At 40.4% G+C, this 18,290-nt stretch overlaps 1 protein-coding gene across 2 annotated transcripts; it reads left to right on the plus strand.

The window, feature by feature from the left end:
* Positions 1-5,679: 5,679 nt before the first annotated feature.
* Positions 5,680-17,288, plus strand: DET1 (DET1, COP1 ubiquitin ligase partner). 2 transcript variants are annotated; one of them, XM_027852237.1, is made up of 5 exons: positions 5,680-5,752; positions 7,630-8,730; positions 12,073-12,263; positions 14,810-15,001; positions 16,553-17,288. In XM_027852237.1, exons 2-5 carry the CDS (start codon positions 7,645-7,647, stop codon positions 16,740-16,742), a joined length of 1,659 nt encoding a protein of 552 aa, XP_027708038.1. In that variant the 5' UTR covers positions 5,680-5,752; positions 7,630-7,644; the 3' UTR covers positions 16,743-17,288. The 2 variants fall into 2 exon arrangements, with proteins under 2 accessions (XP_027708038.1, XP_027708039.1); XM_027852238.1 differs by lacking the exon at positions 5,680-5,752 and adding an exon at positions 5,916-6,018.
* Positions 17,289-18,290: the final 1,002 nt, after the last annotated feature.

An 18,290-nucleotide genomic window follows, 5' to 3' on the forward strand; every position in this document is an offset into this window, starting at 1 on the left:
CACAGCCCCATCCAACCACGGGGTCAGTCAAATAGTTGCTATATTCTAGATTAGACCCTCATTAAGCATGCTGAGATCTGTCAAACAGCTGTTACATAAGGATCAAATGTATGTGAGTAGCAAACAAAGAGCTAAAGAAATTTGAACTATTCATACCAAGGTAGCTCCCCGGGGTAGTTGAAAGCCATAGGCTTTATAGAAAGAGACAGTTTCTGTTGGGCAAATGGGATTGGTTTCCCATCTCTGATATCCCAGGCAAAGATCCTCTAGGTGTTAGTTAATACAAGAGGTCCATATTGAACCAACTAGGGCAGAAAAAGTGGGCATCTCCACACGTAGAATCAATCTTCTAGATAGAAGTGATCTTCATGGCCTTATGTATCTCAGAAAAAATTATCACATATACAGATATTTCCTTTGAAAGAATATAGCGTTATAGCATCTATTTAGACCAAAATAGTATCTAAGTGCCATGGAGAGCATAATTTTCTGGAATTTAAAATAAACTTACTCATCAAAATGTAACCCTTGAATCAGAGTTTCTTCCATGACAACTAGGTCCTGGGTAACTTTCCGGAATTTCTCAAATCTCTATCTCATGGCCACTACCTAGAGAATTCCAGATCTTCACTAAATTACACCGACCGGTATGTCGTCACCAATTCCTCTTATAAGCATAAGCACACAGTTCTGTTTCCTTTCAAAGAAGGAAAAACATATTTACATGGAGAAGAAAACAAATTGAACTCTTATGGGTATGGGTAACAAATCAACACCTGCAAATGAACAACCCCTTCCCCAGTGACTTGAACAGCTTCAGTCCCTTATAGTCATAAACTAGGTATACAGCGTGTCTTCATTCCACTGCTGGCTTCTGAAATTCACAGCTTCCAGGATCAGTGGCCCCTCTTCCTGTTGCTCTCTTCCAAGGCTTGGTCATCTGCTTTTGTAATTTTCCACATCTCTTGGCAGGTAGTGAACACATCAGATAGCTCCTTTTCTAGGGGAAAAGGGGTGGGGGCGGGGGGGAGGGGGGAAGGGGGAAGCTTCATTTTGTTCTAGTTTAAGTGAGGCTGAGGAAGGTACTTGAAAGTTCTCTCTTGTGGCAGTGGGTAGCCACTGGTGACTCTGAAGCTTTTATTTTTAAATTTTCACTATAGTTACAATAGATGTGGCTTTACATTAAAACCTGCCCAGCAATCAGGAACATAAACCCTCCCTTCTCATCTTTGAGTGGTTTTCTGTTACTGACATGGAGTTGGTTCAGGGTAAAATTTAGTCTGATGTCATGTTTTCCCTAGCTCTGGGCATTGTGTTCTCCACTTATAGATTAGCGTTTCCCACTAGTATAGAAGTTTGGTTGGCTGACTGGGGTTATTCCAAGTACTTTAGGCTGTTTCCTGTTTTATTTAGGGCAAGGAGGTGAATGATGGTGGTGAACTACCACTCTTCACCCTCATCCCCCCTCCAGTGTTGCTGTATATTAAGAAGAGAAGAATGGATAGCGTCTACCAAAAGTACTATTAAAAACCTCCATCTCAGATGTGTTGTGTTCTAAGCAGCTGCTTACCTTGCAATATTCCAGTTCTATGCTAATTCCCCAGCCACTGGGCATTCAGGTTGTGTCTAGTATTTAGCTACTATGTATAATACAGCTAAATAGAGAGTTAGCTTCAGAGTTGGGAAGACCTCTGACACATACTGACTTCATAACCATGAGCAAGTGTACCTCTCAGTGCACCAGGTAACTCTGTAAGAGAATAAATTTCACAGGAGTTGCTGATCTACATTGGTGTAGGGAGTTCCCTAAACCAATGAGATTACAGGCCTGGATCATACGACCTCTATAAGTAGTTTTGTCCCAATAGATTTTTTCCTTTTTTAAGTATTTCGTTGGAATGGCCTCAATAATGAGATTACTGGAGGAACGAGCATGTTCCAATCTTACATGTTTTGTTTCTTACTACTAGATTGCTTTACAGAAATATTGCCATACTTTACATTTCCAGAGGTAACTATTTCCTTGCAGACCTACCAACAATTTTGTTTATTTTTTCCATTTGAATATGTGTGAGTTATTAGACTGAACATTTTTACAAGTGTTCATTGATAAAAGGGGAAACATAACTAGTAAATGTAATCTGTTTATAGTCTTTGACCATTGAGGTAAAGACTTCAAAGCCAGATTCACTAGCATTGAGATCATAACAACATAAGGTTTTTGGAAGAGACCTTAGAGGCCATCACATATATCCTTTTTACTTTGAAGATGAGGAAACTGAGGCTCAGAAAGTGGAGTGATTGATAGCCCAAGGTCATATACTGATTAGCAACAAAACCAGGACTAGAAAATTTGTTTTCTACCCTTTACAGAAATAAGAATAGGGACAGGGACAGGATCTGTGATTTCATTGCTATAAAGATCTCCTGGGTGTGGTAACTCCCTGTACTATTGCAATCAGTCTTAGAGAATTACCTAGAACATTGAGAGGTTAAGTGATTTGTCAGGGGTCAGATCCAGTGTGTGTCAGAAGCATGGCTTTGAGGGTAACGTCTTCATGTGCTATGCCACAACTCTCTCTGCAGAAATATGGAGACAAATAATTGGACAGAGATTCAGTGCTCATGATTGGACTATGCAAATATAATAAAATGAAAATACTACCTAAAATAATTTACAGTTAGTGCTATACCAAATTACCAAGAGAATAGTTTACAGAACTAGACAAAATTATACTAAGTTCATTTAGAGGAACAAAAAGTCTAAAATTTCAAGAAAAAGATGGAAAAAATAGGAATGAAGAAGTTATGGCATTACCTTTGATGCTAGTAATCATCAAAATTATTTGGTACTAGCTTAAAAAAATGAACCAGAAAAGCAGATTAGTAGAACTTCCTAGACAAACAAGTATCAGAAGCAATCCAACACTGTAACCCAGTATTCTATAACCACAAGAACATAAACTACTAGGGATGGATTCCTTAGTCTCCAAGAATTGCTGTGAAAAGTGGAAATTAATCTGGCAGAAAAAGGGTTTCTGGGTCTTTAGTAGTTGTGGCTCCTGAGGAAGCAGGGGCTGTAAACCCTGCAGAGGAAATTGCCAGGTTGCCAGTCTCCCACAACGGTTGATCCCTTGTTTGATGGCTTGCGGGCCAGGCTGGAAACAGTCAGTGGTCTGTGGGGGTAGGGACTCAGGGAGACAGCTGTTCTAGGGCTCTTGAGTTTACCAGCTAAATAGTAGTAGTTGATATTGATGGATATGATGGCCCCTTTCTCCACAAAAGTTGCCTCTCTAGATGATCAGACTGTGCAGGCAGACTGGAAAATGGCAGTGGGGGAGAATATTCATTTTCTAGGGGTCCTTAGGTGAAGAGTCTTGGCCTGTCTCCATTGAGATGTGAGGGGAGGAGATGTTTGAGGCAACAACAGTGGTTTGGCTTGACTGTAAAGTACCATATCCTGTCTCTTCCTTAGGGCACTTTGCTGGCTTGATAAATCTATGACTCTATGACAATTGTGGGCTGGGATGGTTAGAGAAACAGGCAGCTAGATGGTATGATGGATAGAGTACTAGGCCTGGAATCAGGAAGATTCATCTTCTTGAATTCAAATCTGCCCTCAGATTTGACTTACTAGCTGTATGACCCTGGACAAGTCACTTAACCCTCTTTCCCTCATTTCCCTTATCTGTAAAATGATCTTGAAAAGGAAAATGGCAGACCATTCCAATGTCTCTGCCAAGACAACCCATAAAGAGTCAGTCACGACTGAAACAACTGAACAACAATAACAACATGGTCAAATAAAGCTATGATGGAGGAAATAGGTTGGAATTGTGCTTCAGTGAAGTGGTAGAAGGTAGGGACTGTTTCATATTTGTCTTTGTATCCATAGCACAAAATAAAGTGATTTGCATATAATAAGCATGTACTACATTGTTTACTGACTGAAAGCAAAGGCTTGGAATTTGTTCCATGGTAAGTGTTTAAAAACCAGTGAATAGACCATCCAGGCTAAATCTGAAGGTCCTTTCCCCTATGAGATCAGTACACTACAAGACTGAAGAGCCTGGGGACTAGGAAGGGTTCAGCAGTTTGGACTTTTATCATAGTAGGCAATGGGTAGCTATTAAAGGATGAGTACCTTGAAGTGGTATCTTAAAAAGATCCATCTGGTCAAGAGGAAACTCTTAATCAAATGGATCTGTGATCTCATTGATTTGGAAGTTTCCTTCCACTATTCAGATTGCAACCCATTCATGTTTGCCCATTTTGTATGACTGTTGTTCATGTGCTACAATAATTTCACCACAGAGGATCTACCTACAATGCTGGAGGCCTTTCTTTCTTTCTTTCTTTCTAACATTGGGAGGGTAATAATGGACCACTCCAGATATCTAGCCACAATTCCACATGACACATGGACCAGCCCATCTGATTTTCCTGGCATCTTTTTTTTTTTTCATGAGGCAATTGGGGTTAAGTGACTTGCCCAGAGTCACACATCTAGTAAGTGCTGTGTGTCAGAGGTTGGACTTGAACTCAGGTCCTCCTGACCCTTGGGGCTGTGCTCTATCCACTGTGTCACCTACTCCCCCCTCCTGGCATCTTTACTCTTGGTCTTCTTCGAATTTCATCATTGGTCATATGTTATAGCTTGCTCACAACCATTGTACTCTTCTGTTTCCCTCTGTGTGATTTTCATATTTAACTCTTCAGAGAAAAATATTACAAGAAATGTGTTATTACTATGTTTCAAGTGGAACAGACGTATCGCAATACCCAGAGGATATTTACAATACAACCTATGAGGTCTGTCCATATATATGCATACCTGGGACAGACAATACTGACTGACAAGTTGGGCAGAGATGAACAGGAGGACCTTGGGCTGATTTCCTTTAGGAAACTGCAAAGCTCCTTTAATGATCTCAAGCTTCCCATGAAAGCTAAAGGCTATTCTTTATTTTTTAAATTACACATATATTTTAAAATTCATATTTATTTTGTTATATATAATTTATTTTGCTTATGCATTATTATTTTCTTTTCTTTTCAGTTCTGAATTCTCTCCAGATCACCTTCCTTTCCTCCCTGTAATTCATCCATCTTTTAAATATCAGCATGCTCTGGGTGTTGCTATATTGTAACAAGACAGGGAATTCAACAGTCTCTGTAAAATCAACAATGAGTATCATACAGAGGGTATGGCTTGTGAGCTGAATGTACTGTGGGAAAAGGAGATTAGGGTTGGAATCCTGGCTCTATTAGAAATGTGACTTTATTTCTCTGTGCCTCAGTTTCCTCATCTGTAAAATGATAAGGCGTGTTTCAGCTCTGTCCCTTGATCCTCTGCACCCCGAGCTGCAAACAGGAAAGGAAAAAGACTGCTAGCTATTGAGTCAATTTCAGCAGGCGTGGTCGCTTAGGGCTCAGGCGGCCTCATTTCACCTCCAGACGCCAGGGGGCGCGCTCTCCCTTTCCGGGCGGGCGGTAGCGCGCTGAACCTTGGACGCCTCGCTCTCTCCGCACGCTTCCACCTCCGTGGCCCTCACTTCCGTCGGCTGGCTGAGGGAGGGGGGTGGGGGGGAACGGGGCAATCCCGGCCGTTGTCGCCGGGTGCCGGCGTCAGTGGCAACATGGCGGTGGCAGCGGCGGCTGTGGCGGCCGTCGGAGCGCGGCCAGCGCAGCCTGGGGATCCCCTCGCCCCGGCCTCATGAGCCCGGCGCGACGGGAGGCGCGGGACGGACGGGTGAGGACGCTCCCCTTCCCCCGCTTCGTCGCCTCTCAGGTCCTCGGGCCTTCCTCCCGGCCGCGGGCTCCTCTCCTGCCGGCCGGGCCGCCCGGACCCTGGGACGCGCTCCTTCCCTGCCCCCCGCCCTCTGGCCCTCGTGCCCCGAGGTTTAACAGAGCCCCGGCCCACCTTTCCACGACAGTCGTTCTCCCCGCGGGCTGGCCGCCCCCTTCTTGTCGGAGGCTCAGGGCTTAGAGCTGGAAGGGGCCTCAGAGGTCACCCAGGTAGTAAGTGGCAGGGCCCGTGGCCCACCCCCAGCCTTGCCTCGCTTTCTGCCCCCATCACGGTAGTCCTGGACCCCATCCACACCCCCCTCCACCACTTCTCTTCCACCAGCTCTCTCTTCCTTTCCTGCTCTTTTCTTGGGGGAGATGGGGAGAAACTGCCCACCCCCTTAGAGAGTTCTTTTCCCCCTTAGAATCAAACTTCTACGTGGTTAGATCTGAAAAAGGCCTTGGAAAGCATTTACTCCCACCTCCTCAGATAGATGAGAGGCAATGAGGTGTCCTAGAAAGAGAAACAGATTTGGAGGCAGAAGACCTAGATGCATATCCATGCGAAGTTTCTCATTACCTGTGGGACCTTAGGTTGTTTTTTTTTTTTTTTCATCTATAAAAGGAAAGGGGTTTGACTGGACCAGGATTCCCCAGTCTGAGGTGGAGGTACCCCCGAGGATATGAGGATCTTGTTGAGTGGTTTGAGGGAATAATTGGTAAATAATTGCATTTTCTTAATGAAATATTCCGAAAGTAGTAGTGTAAGTGATTATGATAACTAAAAATGTTACTCGCTGAATAAAGTGTTCTTTATGAAAAACGAGTCTCTTTTATTTCTTATATGCTCTTGCATGGTAAACTCTAGAATGTTTCCTTTGCCAGAGGATATCAAAATTGAAGAAGGTTGAGAAACTGTTCTAGATGATCTGAGGGTTTTGGTTTTTTTTTTTTCTTAAACTATCTCTGAATCCTGTGATCAGTGAAATTGAGTTCTAGAGAGGCTTAGTAATTTAGAAAACCAGCATGGGTGGGAGAGTTTTAATCAGAAGGCAGGGGCCTCTTCCCACCAGTCCAATATTCTTTTTGAGAGGTTGAGTGTTGTTGGGAGGAGGGGGAGAGTAGAACATTGCAGAAAAAATGGAAGAGGCATACTCTGAAATCAAGTAAGATGCTTATGAAACTGTTTCTGAACTTTATTCTTAGCTTAATTTTTAGTGATTCTCTTAGAGCAGAAGAGCAGCTTAGAATGAGGTAAAGTGAGAGTGAAACCAAACTTGTCATTTTACTTAACTAAAATAGTGCTTTGCATGTAATAATTCCTGGTATAGCTCTTCATAAATAGTAAGTGCTTAATCACCAGCATTTATTAAGCATTTACTTGTATTCCAGGTACTGTGCTTAATAAATGTTTCTTCAAATGAAGTTAAATTTGAATTAATGCTTCATAAATCGTTTTTTAAAAGAGTCCATGCTCTGCATTGGGGCTACTGATAATGTTAAAGTGATAGCAGTATTTTAAAATGACTTCATGTGTTTTGGGGAAGTAATTCATAACTCAATTCTTACTCTGAATTCATTTATTCTAGTGATTCAGATATTTTTGATATAAACATTTTTATAGCTAAGCACACTTGAGATATTTCTTCTGTGTTAAACTCTTCCCATTTTTCACATGTTGAAGACACAGACTTGAAGTTTACTCTGTTTCCTTGTGACTTAAGGTAGAAGATTTTAGGTAAACCCTGAGATGATGTGTCTGTGGAAAGGGAACTTGGGTTTTTTGTTTGTTGTTTTTGTTTTTTTCTTTTAATGTGTGACCCTCTGCTCTTAATCATCCAGAAATAAGATGCTGTGATGATGGATCATGATGTTCCAACAATCAAACCTCGAAGAATCCAGAACCAAAATGTTATCCACCGCTTGGAACGTCGGCGCATCAGTTCAGGCAAGGCTGGTACGCACTGGCACCAGGTTCGAGTATTCCACCAGAACGTCTTCCCCAACTTTACTGTGGTTAATGTGGAAAAGCCACCTTGCTTCCTTCGAAAATTTTCACCTGATGGGCGCTACTTTATTGCCTTTTCTTCAGACCAGACATCATTGGAGATTTATGAGTACCAGGGCTGCCAAGCAGCAGAGGACCTACTGCAGGGTTATGAGGGTGAAATTTTGGCCAATGGCAATGACCAGAGGTCAGTCAACATCCGAGGCCGACTCTTTGAACGTTTCTTTGTCTTACTGCATATCACCAATGTAGCTGCTAATGGTGAACACCTAAATCGTGAGTGTAGCCTCTTCACAGATGACTGCCGTTGTGTCATTGTGGGTTCAGCTGCCTACCTCCCTGAAGAGCCTCATCCTCCTTTTTATGAAGTATATCGCAACAGTGAGTCGGTGACACCAAATCCCCGCTCCCCTTTGGAGGACTATTCCCTTCACATCATTGATCTTCACACTGGCAGGTTGTGTGACACCCGCACGTTCAAATGTGATAAAGTGATCTTGTCCCACAATCAAGGGCTCTACTTATATAAGAACATACTAGCCATTCTTTCAGTACAGCAGCAGACCATTCATGTCTTCCAGGTCACTCCTGAGGGTACCTTTATTGATGTGCGTACCATTGGTCGATTCTGCTATGAGGATGACCTGCTCACCCTGTCAGCTGTCTACCCTGAGGTACAGCGAGACAGCCAAACAGGCATGGCCAACCCCTACAAGGAACCCTTCATTAATTCCCTAAAGCATCGGCTGTTGGTATACTTGTGGCGCCGGGCAGAGCAGGATGGTAGTGCCATGGCCAAGAGGCGCTTCTTCCAGTATTTTGACCAGTTACGACAGTTGCGCATGTGGAAGATGCAGCTTCTAGATGAAAATCACCTCTTTATCAAGTACACTAGTGAAGATGTAGTGACACTACGGGTCACAGACCCATCACAGGTATTTGATGATGTTCAGCCTTATTGAGACACTTAGAGTGAGGGACCATACATATTTGCTGTAGGATCATAGGATCCTAGCTCTAACACTGGAAAGAACTTGAGAGATGATCTAGTTCGGCAAATTAAAGCCCAAGGAAGTTAAGTGATTTGCCCTAGGTCACATAGGTGACCAGCATCAGAGGTGGGATTTGAATCCAGGTTCTGTGACTCCTGAATGTGTTCTTTCCATTATGTCTACATTTGCTTCATTCATTGCCCTGTTTTTGAATTGCTAGGTCAGTGGTCCTGGAGTTGTGTTTGGTTTTCATAGTCTTAAATTTTGTATGCCTTTGGTTTTATAAAAGCCAAAATCAAGTTTATATTTCCCTAGTTCTGTTATTTCCGTCAGTGGACTAGATGATCTCTAGAAATTCCTTTTTCTTCCAGAGATTCTGGGAGATCTCTGTTTATAATGCAGAAACTCCATCCTTTTGAGATTTTGGTGGATATGTGTCTAATTTCATTTTGATGTCTCTGGGGTGATTGCATTTTCAGGTTTCTCTAGAGAAAGGCCAAAAATTCATTAGCAGTTAAGCTTCTACTACCCATGGATAATTTGTCCACCTTGAGTGATTTAGCTCTGCTAATGGGGACAGACTATCAAGGTAAAAAAAATAATTGGAAATCTCGTTTTCACAATTAAGTAATTAAAATGTCAATTCTCTCACTAGATCTTTCTGTAAAGTGATTAATAAACATAATTTGATTGATTTGAGTTTCACTTCTTTTTACTGACTTTGTCCCTACACTAAAAGGGAGACTACTGAACACTGAAAAAAAAATCAAAACAAAACAAATAATGAAGAACTTCCTGATCTACAAGCTCTTTTATTTAGCTTCTGAATAATCTGGACTGTATGGCTGTAAAAGGGCCACAACACAGCTAACCTTTTCTCATATTAAGTAAAATGTCTGTCCAGCTTCTACCTATTCAGTTTTATTAACTATTTTTAACTATTAACTATTTTAAATGAGCTTATAGGAAGAAGTTTTCAGAGATCAGTAGGATCAGTTAAGTTTTAAGAGCACCCAAGTTCCTAGGAAGTAATTGATTTGAAATTTGATCTTGAAATAGAGTAGACTGTTTCTTTTTGGAATTTTTCCTTTTTGAATTTGACAGATGGAGAAAGTAACTTTCGTGATGTCTATGCTATTCGCCTTTCTAGTGCCATATCTATTGTTTCATAAATAGTTCTGACCCATCTGTCCATAACAAGCAAAAAACCATATATTTAAACCGTTCATCTGGAGTATGAGTTGTATCTTGAACCCCTTTGGCAGGCAGGTGAAGGCTGTGGAACCCTTCTCAGAGTAATGTTTTTAAATGCATGAAATAAAGTATACAGAATTATAAAGGAAATCAATTATATTAAAATAGAGCTATCAAAGTGTTTTTAAAATTCATAGATGCTAGGTGAAGAACTCCTAGCTCTAGATTCTCTTTATTGGCCATGTTTCAAGCTTAATTAGCTAGCTTATGGAAAAATAATTTCAACCTGCTACCTCTGAGAAGTGGATTATTTGTTCTATAAAAAGATTCAGTTATTAGTGGAAACTATCATGATCAGCCCAGAAACCTATTTTCTTCCCCATAGTTATCTGATGATGAGCCCATTGAATCATCATTAGTGAACACCTATCTTTTAGAATACATTGCTTAAGATTTGCTCTACAGTCCCTTGCTTCTCCCCCTGTCCCTTTACTTTCCTGAAAACCTTAGCTGAAGAGAAACCTGTTGCATGTTCATGTAATTCATGTAATAATCATATAACATGCATTACTAAACTCCCTTTTTTCCTGTAATATCTTTGTAAAACAACAAAATCAAAGAGCTGACCCAGATTTGTAGAAAAGATAAATATAAGACAAGACTTGAAGCAGGAAAATCCATTATTTAGGTTTGGGTGATAATTTTCATTTCGGCAAATAAATCGTCAAATCATTTTCATCACAATTGAGATTATCCTTTGATTGTTAGCTAAAACAACCATTTTTTTTTCCTCTGGACTGATACAGGGTAATTGTGGCTTGAGAAATTAGGGTGCTAGGGTACAATTCTTGTCTTACATAATTTGTGGCCTCAAACTGAAACTTTTTGTGCCCACTTCCTGTAAAACCATCACTTTCTATGGGTATTATGAAGATGAATGAGTGAAAAATACATTTAAATATGAAGCCTTGGGATAGTATTTAGGAAATTGGTCTCATATTGCCACCCAGTTTCTTTACATTATAGGCTGATTAAATATCTCAGCTGTACTAAATGCCACACTGTAGCGTGAACTGTTTGCATCAGGAATGGGTAATGGAGATTCAGATCCAACCCAGGTCAAAAATACTTAATGTCTATTAACTTCATTTTCCTGTATGAAACCAACAGATGATTTCAGATTGGCATTTCATTGACCCTGGAAAAATCCTGGAGCTTTTATTGTCAGGCTGATGAGAGCAAACTAAAAAGCAGTTTGAGAGAATTGGATATCTAGGTGCCCACTCTAAAACTGAACTCCTAAGTAGCTCCGGGTACTTCCACTTGTGGCATGTGAATAAACTTCAGGTCCTTCTGCTTCTTCCCCTCCCATCACTGCCCTGCCCCGCCATGGTCCTAATTGCTCTAAATCCCACATGGGTAATACAAATGCTTTTGGCCAAAAGAGCATCTGTCAAGAAAGAAACAGTAAATGCCTCTCTGGATTTTCATTTGTCCAGCAGCAGGATACTGCTGGGACACAACTTTCTGAGGCAGCTTCAAAACACAATGCACTTAAGACGCCTCTCTGCATGTTGGAAATGTTAAGAGGAAAAATAGATGCCAAAAAATGAACTTTCAACTGTACATACACAGGAGAAAATAATCTGTCAGCAGCCAACACAGGGCTGCAAATCACTTCCCCAGCAGGAAATAAAATTAAATCTGGCACTTTAAAATATATATATTTTTTTATCTTGAGGTGGGGTGGGGAGCAAAGAAAGAAGAAACAGTTGGAGAGGGAAATTGAAGCACACAGTTTGAAATGAAAGATTGAAAACCTTTTTTTTTTTTAAACTAGCCAACTTGGTAATTTCAGCAACACAATTACAGTGGGGAATGTGGCATCGTAGAGGCATTTGACTGATAAAGCTCATGGAGGCTCCCTGAGGCACCTAGAGCCGTGGGACCTGTTTCTTCATTGACCCATACAGTAGGAACATTTTCTTGTTTCTCTTGAGTAGCTTGAATTTTTAGCCCAATATGAAGGGTCACCCTAGCCATGGGTTATACTCAGCTGGCTAACAGTTATTATTTGTTCCTCCTTTCCAGCCTTCCTTCTTTGTTGTGTACAATATGGTGACGACAGAGGTGATAGCAGTGTTTGAGAATACCTCGGATGAATTGCTGGAGCTCTTTGAGAATTTCTGTGACCTCTTCCGCAATGCCACCCTGCACAGTGAGGCCGTCCAGTTTCCCTGTTCAGCTTCTAGCAACAACTTTGCAAGGCAAATCCAGCGCCGGTGAGCTACCAACATAGGCTTCCAACAAGACCTTACCTGACCTAGTTTTGGCCATAGGCCAACAACAGTTACTTAGTGGGTACCTACGAATGAGGCTTTATGATATAGTAGAAAGAGTGGTAGACCCAAGGGTCAGGAGACTTGGGTACTACTGCTGGCTCTGCCAAGAACTGTTTAACTATGGGCAAGGCACTTATCCTATCTAGACCCTGGTTCTTCATCCATTATGGTAGGGAAGGAAAGGGAGAGGGGAAGAGGGAGGGAAATGTGGTTGACTTTAAAGTCTCCTCCATTTTTGAAATTCTGTGGTTATTGGATACTCTATAGGGCACTGTGCTCAGGATACAAAGAGGTAGGAAACATTATTCCTGTTCTTGAGAAGGAGTATAGTCTAGTCTGGAAATAAAGCATGTTCAATCTAACAAATATTTATGTAGCACCTCCTGCATATAAAAGATAAATAATATGGGACAATAAATGTCAAATGATAAGTGAAACTAGAAGAGGGAATGATTACTGAGTGCCAGACCAGTTTAAGAAGTCATCATGGAAGATGAAACTTGAGTTAGACCTTGAAGGAAAGGTAGGACATAGTCAAGTGTTGAGGGAAGGCTTTCTACATTGGGAAAATAGTGTAAGCAAAGCTGCAGAGATAAGAATGCATTACATGTTTGAGGAATAGTGAATAACCTGTGTTAGATAGAATAGAGGATTCTTATAGAGGAGTAAAAGTACTTGAGGAAGGTAAGGGCCAAGTGGCAAAAGTCACCTGAAAATTTTGAGCAGAGTGTGAATAGTGTCCAGATGGCCCACTTTTTCTATTATATCAGTTTCTTGGTTTGAGGATGTGCAGAAAGCTATCAGCAAGCATATCTAATTTTTTTCTTGAAGTCATTAGATGGCATGAGAGATGTTAGGAAAGTTGTATTGGGTCTTATTGAATAAAGAGCTGATTGCAAAATCTGGATTGGTTATTCGATTCCAGTAACCCTGGGAATATAGTATGTTTTCCAAAGTTTCATAGAAGATAATAGGATAATATGTGTAGTCCAAAGTTGAGTTTGCATTATATACTTAGACTATGTCAAGCAGAAATAAAAGAAAGTGTTTGGCATTTGTATTCTTCTCCCATCACAAATTTTATGTAACAGCTGTAAGCAGGAATATAGCAATAATCAGAAATCAAAACCAAGCTGATGAATCTGGGGAAACAGGATGATAATGAGGTTTTCTCCTCGATTTGCAGACCAATAATATGTTTTGAATTATAGACACTAATCACATACTGATAAGTTAAATATTTTTTGAACCTTTGAGAAACTGCCACTCCTTTGTTCTTAGCAAAAAGAAGACAAGTATCAAAGCTATTTATTAGTTCAACAATACCATGTTGATCAAAACATAAGGTGTACTGTTTCCCAAAACTGCCTCAGACAAAACCCGAGTGCGAGTTATAATGTATTTATATTGTCTTCTAGTAATCCTGGGAATGTTGTCTTTAATTCAAAGGTTAATTTTATATTTTACACTTAAGACTGGGAAATTATGTAAGAGGGCAATAAAATAGGACAGAAAAACAAATAAACATCTTTATTTGAAATGAAAGAAATGTTAAGTTACTTTCATAGTAAATATATACATGCCTATTTCTAAGATGGGAGTTTTGTGTAATGATTTGTGAGTGTATACATATATTTTATATATGTATTTACATGTATGTATACACAAACATGTATGTGTGTATAAAAATATCTTTCTCCCCCTCTTTCTATTGTGCTAAGTGCTATCTGTCTCCTGTCCTAGATACTGGTAACTATAGAAATGCAGACCCTGAAGTAGCAACTTAAGTATTGAACTTTATAAATTGCTGGCTTTTTGCCTTTTAAAAATAAATTAGCAATGTCATGTTACAGTGTGTGTGCTGAAAGAGCCCAAGAGAGGCTTTCTCTTTTTCTACTATCTAGGGTTGTTTCTTTAATGAGTTTGAAAGCTATTGATTCAGGGATGAGTTTCCTAAGTCGTTTTTTGTTCTTGGGCTTCAGCGATAGCCACAAACACTCACCTTCAAAGTGCTTTGCATAACCTTTTCTCATTTGACTGTCCCAACAGCTTTGTGAGATACTTACTCATGACAGGTATTTCCATTTTACAGCTGAGGGAACTGGAGTTGAGAGAGGTAAATGACTTGCCCACGCTCACATAACTTGTCAGGATGAGCTTTGGTGTTTCTGTCCATGTGTCAACTTTTGTCTATAGTTCTTCTGTGGAACCTGTGTTGGTTTCTTAGAGTCATTTCACATCTCCCCATTTCTAAGTCTGTAATTTGAAGTGAAATATATTTTTAGAAACAGAATCCCCTCTTTTTCTACCATTTTGGCTGGAGATATGGGTTCCTATAATACTGGAAACAAACAAGCTGAGTTGTATTATTTGCAATAATATTTTATCGACAAACCCCTAAGTTTGTAGTCTTAAACTCTGAAGTTGTATGTGCTTTCTGACAATGTCTCCTGTATTGCCTTTCTGCTGTACTGATTGATTTTCAGGTTTAAAGACACTATTGTAAATGCAAAATATGGAGGGCACACGGAGGCAGTACGGAGGCTGCTTGGTCAGCTCCCCATCAGCGCCCAGTCATACAGTGGCAGTCCCTACCTCGATCTGTCTCTCTTCAGCTATGACGATAAGTGGGTATCAGTCATGGAGCGGCCCAAGACTTGTGGCGATCACCCAATCAGGTACGAAGGGGCACACTACACCCATCACCACCAAAAAAAATTAAGGAAGTGAGGAAGCTGACTCTCCATTCAGTTTGCTTGTGCCAGATGTCACTTTGGTTTGTGTGATTTTGCAGTCCTTTCTACTTTTCACGTCTCCCACAGCTTCATGTGCTCATTAGAAAGGATAGAAAGTTTATAAAATAATAGAATACATGATCATGCTACTACCTTAATCTAACATAGTTCTGGAATGGATTTCACAAGTGTTCTAATCCTGTCTCTTGTTATCAGGTGAATTATTTAAGATATATAGAGGTGTGTCTTCTCTTTTTAATTATTCCAATAATCCATTATATAATTATAATTTGTAAAGTCAAGACATGTGGTCTTATATATACTTTCAAATCATCAGATCAGCACTGGTGACCTGGTAGTTTCCATATGCAGAGACAGTTTGGGGCAATTTGTTGAATAGGTAAGATTAGGAGGAGGTCTTACTTTCCTATTTTGGGAAACTTTAGGCTAGGAATCAGTGTACATAAGTACACTTCGGTAGTGATACTGTTCTATTTAAGGCACTTTCATACTTAACGAATCATACAATATTAGAACTGAAAGGGAGCTAAGAGATAAACTCATTCAACACTTTGTTAAGATCCGGAGAGATTTAGCCACATGCTTATGGTCATACAACTTGTTTGGGGTTAGAGTTAGAACTAAAATCCAGATTTCCTGATCAACTCAGTGCTTTTTCTACTAGACCATGCTGACTTAAGAAAACCTATCACTACATAAGAACATCCACCCACTGCTTGTTGAAACCAGTGAGATTCTAGTGTTCTTATCACTGAGGACACTAGAGGTCCTTGTTCTCTCCAGGTGCATTGCTTGGATATGCTGGGATGGCTACAAAAGTCTTTGGTTTTATTGTATTTTATTAAAAGGAAAACAAGCTTATAACATTTTACCTTTTTTATGAGATGGAATGTACCAGATTAAATATTTTCAAAGTAACAATTTACCTTTTGTAATGGGCCCAGCTGTTTTAAGATGAATGACTTCTGAAGGTGACTGAGTTGTAACTGGGATCATCATTGGGAGGGAAATAACCCTCAAGGAATAATAGAATTTAAAAGTATTTGTGATTTCATAGTTTGCTTTAGACTTCTTTGTTTTGAAAATCTGGAATAATAATAATAAGTAACTGTATAATACTTAACACTGTGCTAAGTGGCTTGTCAATATTATCTCATTTAATCCTCGTAACAACCTTGGGAGATAGGCGCTATTGTTGTTCCCATTTTACACATGAGGAAAGTCAGGTAGAGGTTAAGTAACTTGCTCAGGGTCACACAGCTCGAATGTGTTTAAGGCCAAGTTTGAACTCGGGTCATCTTGACTCCAAGCATGGCACTCTATCCACTGACACCTCGCTGCCCCTAGAACAGATATAGTAGGCAGAGCAATGAAGCATATTGGTCATTTGTTAGCTTCCCCACTGCAAAATGGACCTCAAATGGTAGAGAATATAAATACTATTCTTTTTCCTTCTTTTTCTCCTCCATTCAGGTTCTATGCCCGGGATTCTGGTCTGCTCAAGTTTGAGATCCAGGCAGGCCTGCTGGGCCGCCCCATCAACCACACAGTCCGACGCCTGGTCGCCTTTACCTTCCACCCTTTTGAGCCTTTTGCCATTTCGGTGCAAAGGACTAATGCTGAATATGTTGTCAACTTCCACATGCGACACAGCTGCACATAGGATGTTGCCCAAAGGCTGGGGATCCACCAAAGCCAAGTTGTCTTGCCTTCTAAGACTTATACCCCCTTCCCATCTCTGCAGATTAGAAAGCAGAGTCTTTCAGGTGCCAGCATCATTTCTTTGGAACCAGGGTCTGTGTTGGTGAACCTTGGTTGGTCTATAGTCACTCAAACATGAGCCAGAAGAGAGGAGTTGGACCCAGGATAACTTACCTTAAAAAAAAAAACAAACAAACAATCTAGCTATCAAATAATTTAAATGTCTCCCACTTTTTCCACAAGAGATTGCCCAGCATTAAGTCCTTTAATTATTTTGAGTGGGGGCAGTTCTGTGTATATATATTTTATTGAGGTATAGATGAGAGTTTTCCACTATTTTTCCCCCTTTCCTCTTTTCTTGACAATGGAATGCAGCCTGAAGCAGAGCAATTGGTTGCTGTTGTGGCCAGACCTAATAACTGATTAAGACCCTGCTCATTCCTTTTCATTTAGCCAAAAACTGAGGCTTTGTAAGTAAAAATAAAAGACATATTTTCTTACTTATTTATATCTGCAGTTTGAAGATTATCATTTGTTCTGATTATTTCAGATTCCTTGCTGTGCTTTGCAAATTCTTGATTTTTAAAAGGTAGTTAGTCACTTCCTGAAAAATAGCCAAGGTAGAGTATTTTAAGCTTTGCAAAACACTTTACGTACATTATCTCATTTGATCTTCACAAAAACCATGTGAGGTAGGCACTTCTGGTTTCGTTATCTCCATTTTACAGACGAGGAAAATAAGGCTCAGACAAATTAAGTATATGTCATCTAGTAAATGATGGGGGCAGAATTTGAACCCAGGCCTCTCCTGAATCCAGGTCCAGGACTCTTCTTCCATTATACCATGCTGCCTCTCATTGTTAATTGTTTGTGGTAGTAAGAGCCTAATTCGTAGCACCTTAGCCACAAGCAAGCATTGTCAGCCAACTCTGCTAAGGTCAGTGGGGGTGATGAGTGCCTGCCACCTTCAAGAGTTCCTCATTAACAAAAAACAGCGTTCACCTTAGCTCAGAAATAACACTGCGAAATTCAGTTCAACAAACACTTAGCTCTTACCTTGTGCAAGGTACTCTTCTAGGTACTGAGGACACAAAGAAAAAGCAAAACAATCTTTTCCTTCAGGGAACCTATATATTCAAGAGAGGGATACAACATTCCCACAGATAATTACACAGTAGATAGTTATCTCAGGAAGGGGCATAGCCTGAAAACCAGGGTGATCAGGAAAGACCTCATGGTGGAGGAAGTGCCTTAGCTGAGGCTTGAAGGAAACTAGAGAGTCTGAGGGGCCAAAGTGAGGAGAGAGAGCATTCCAGAAAGGGGAGACGTGATGATCCGTAGGTGGGAGATGTGTATGGGAAGTGACAAGTATCATGCCAAGTTGTGAAGGGTTATAAATGCTTAACAGAATAGTTTATGTTTTATTCTAGAGGCAATAGGGAGCCCCTAAAACTTCTTGAACAAAGGAGAGATGTCATGTCAATGCTTTAAGACAGTTTGACTGCTGTGT

The sequence above is a fragment of the Vombatus ursinus genome, unplaced genomic scaffold, assembly GCF_900497805.2.
Source record: "Vombatus ursinus unplaced genomic scaffold, bare-nosed wombat genome assembly UNPS02009205.1, whole genome shotgun sequence".
Classification (NCBI taxonomy): Eukaryota; Metazoa; Chordata; class Mammalia; order Diprotodontia; family Vombatidae; genus Vombatus; species Vombatus ursinus.

What these genes read in the sequence shown, in the direction of transcription:
- DET1 (XM_027852237.1), top strand. Translation starts at nt 7,645, where the DNA reads ATGATGGATCATGATGTTCCAACAATCAAACCTCGAAGAATCCAGAAC. An exon ending in GGGTCACAGACCCATCACAG is followed by an intron (nt 8,731 to 12,072) that starts GTATTTGATGAT and finishes CCTCCTTTCCAG; the next exon opens with CCTTCCTTCTTTGTTGTGTA. An exon ending in GCAAGGCAAATCCAGCGCCG is followed by an intron (nt 12,264 to 14,809) that starts GTGAGCTACCAA and finishes ATTGATTTTCAG; the next exon opens with GTTTAAAGACACTATTGTAA.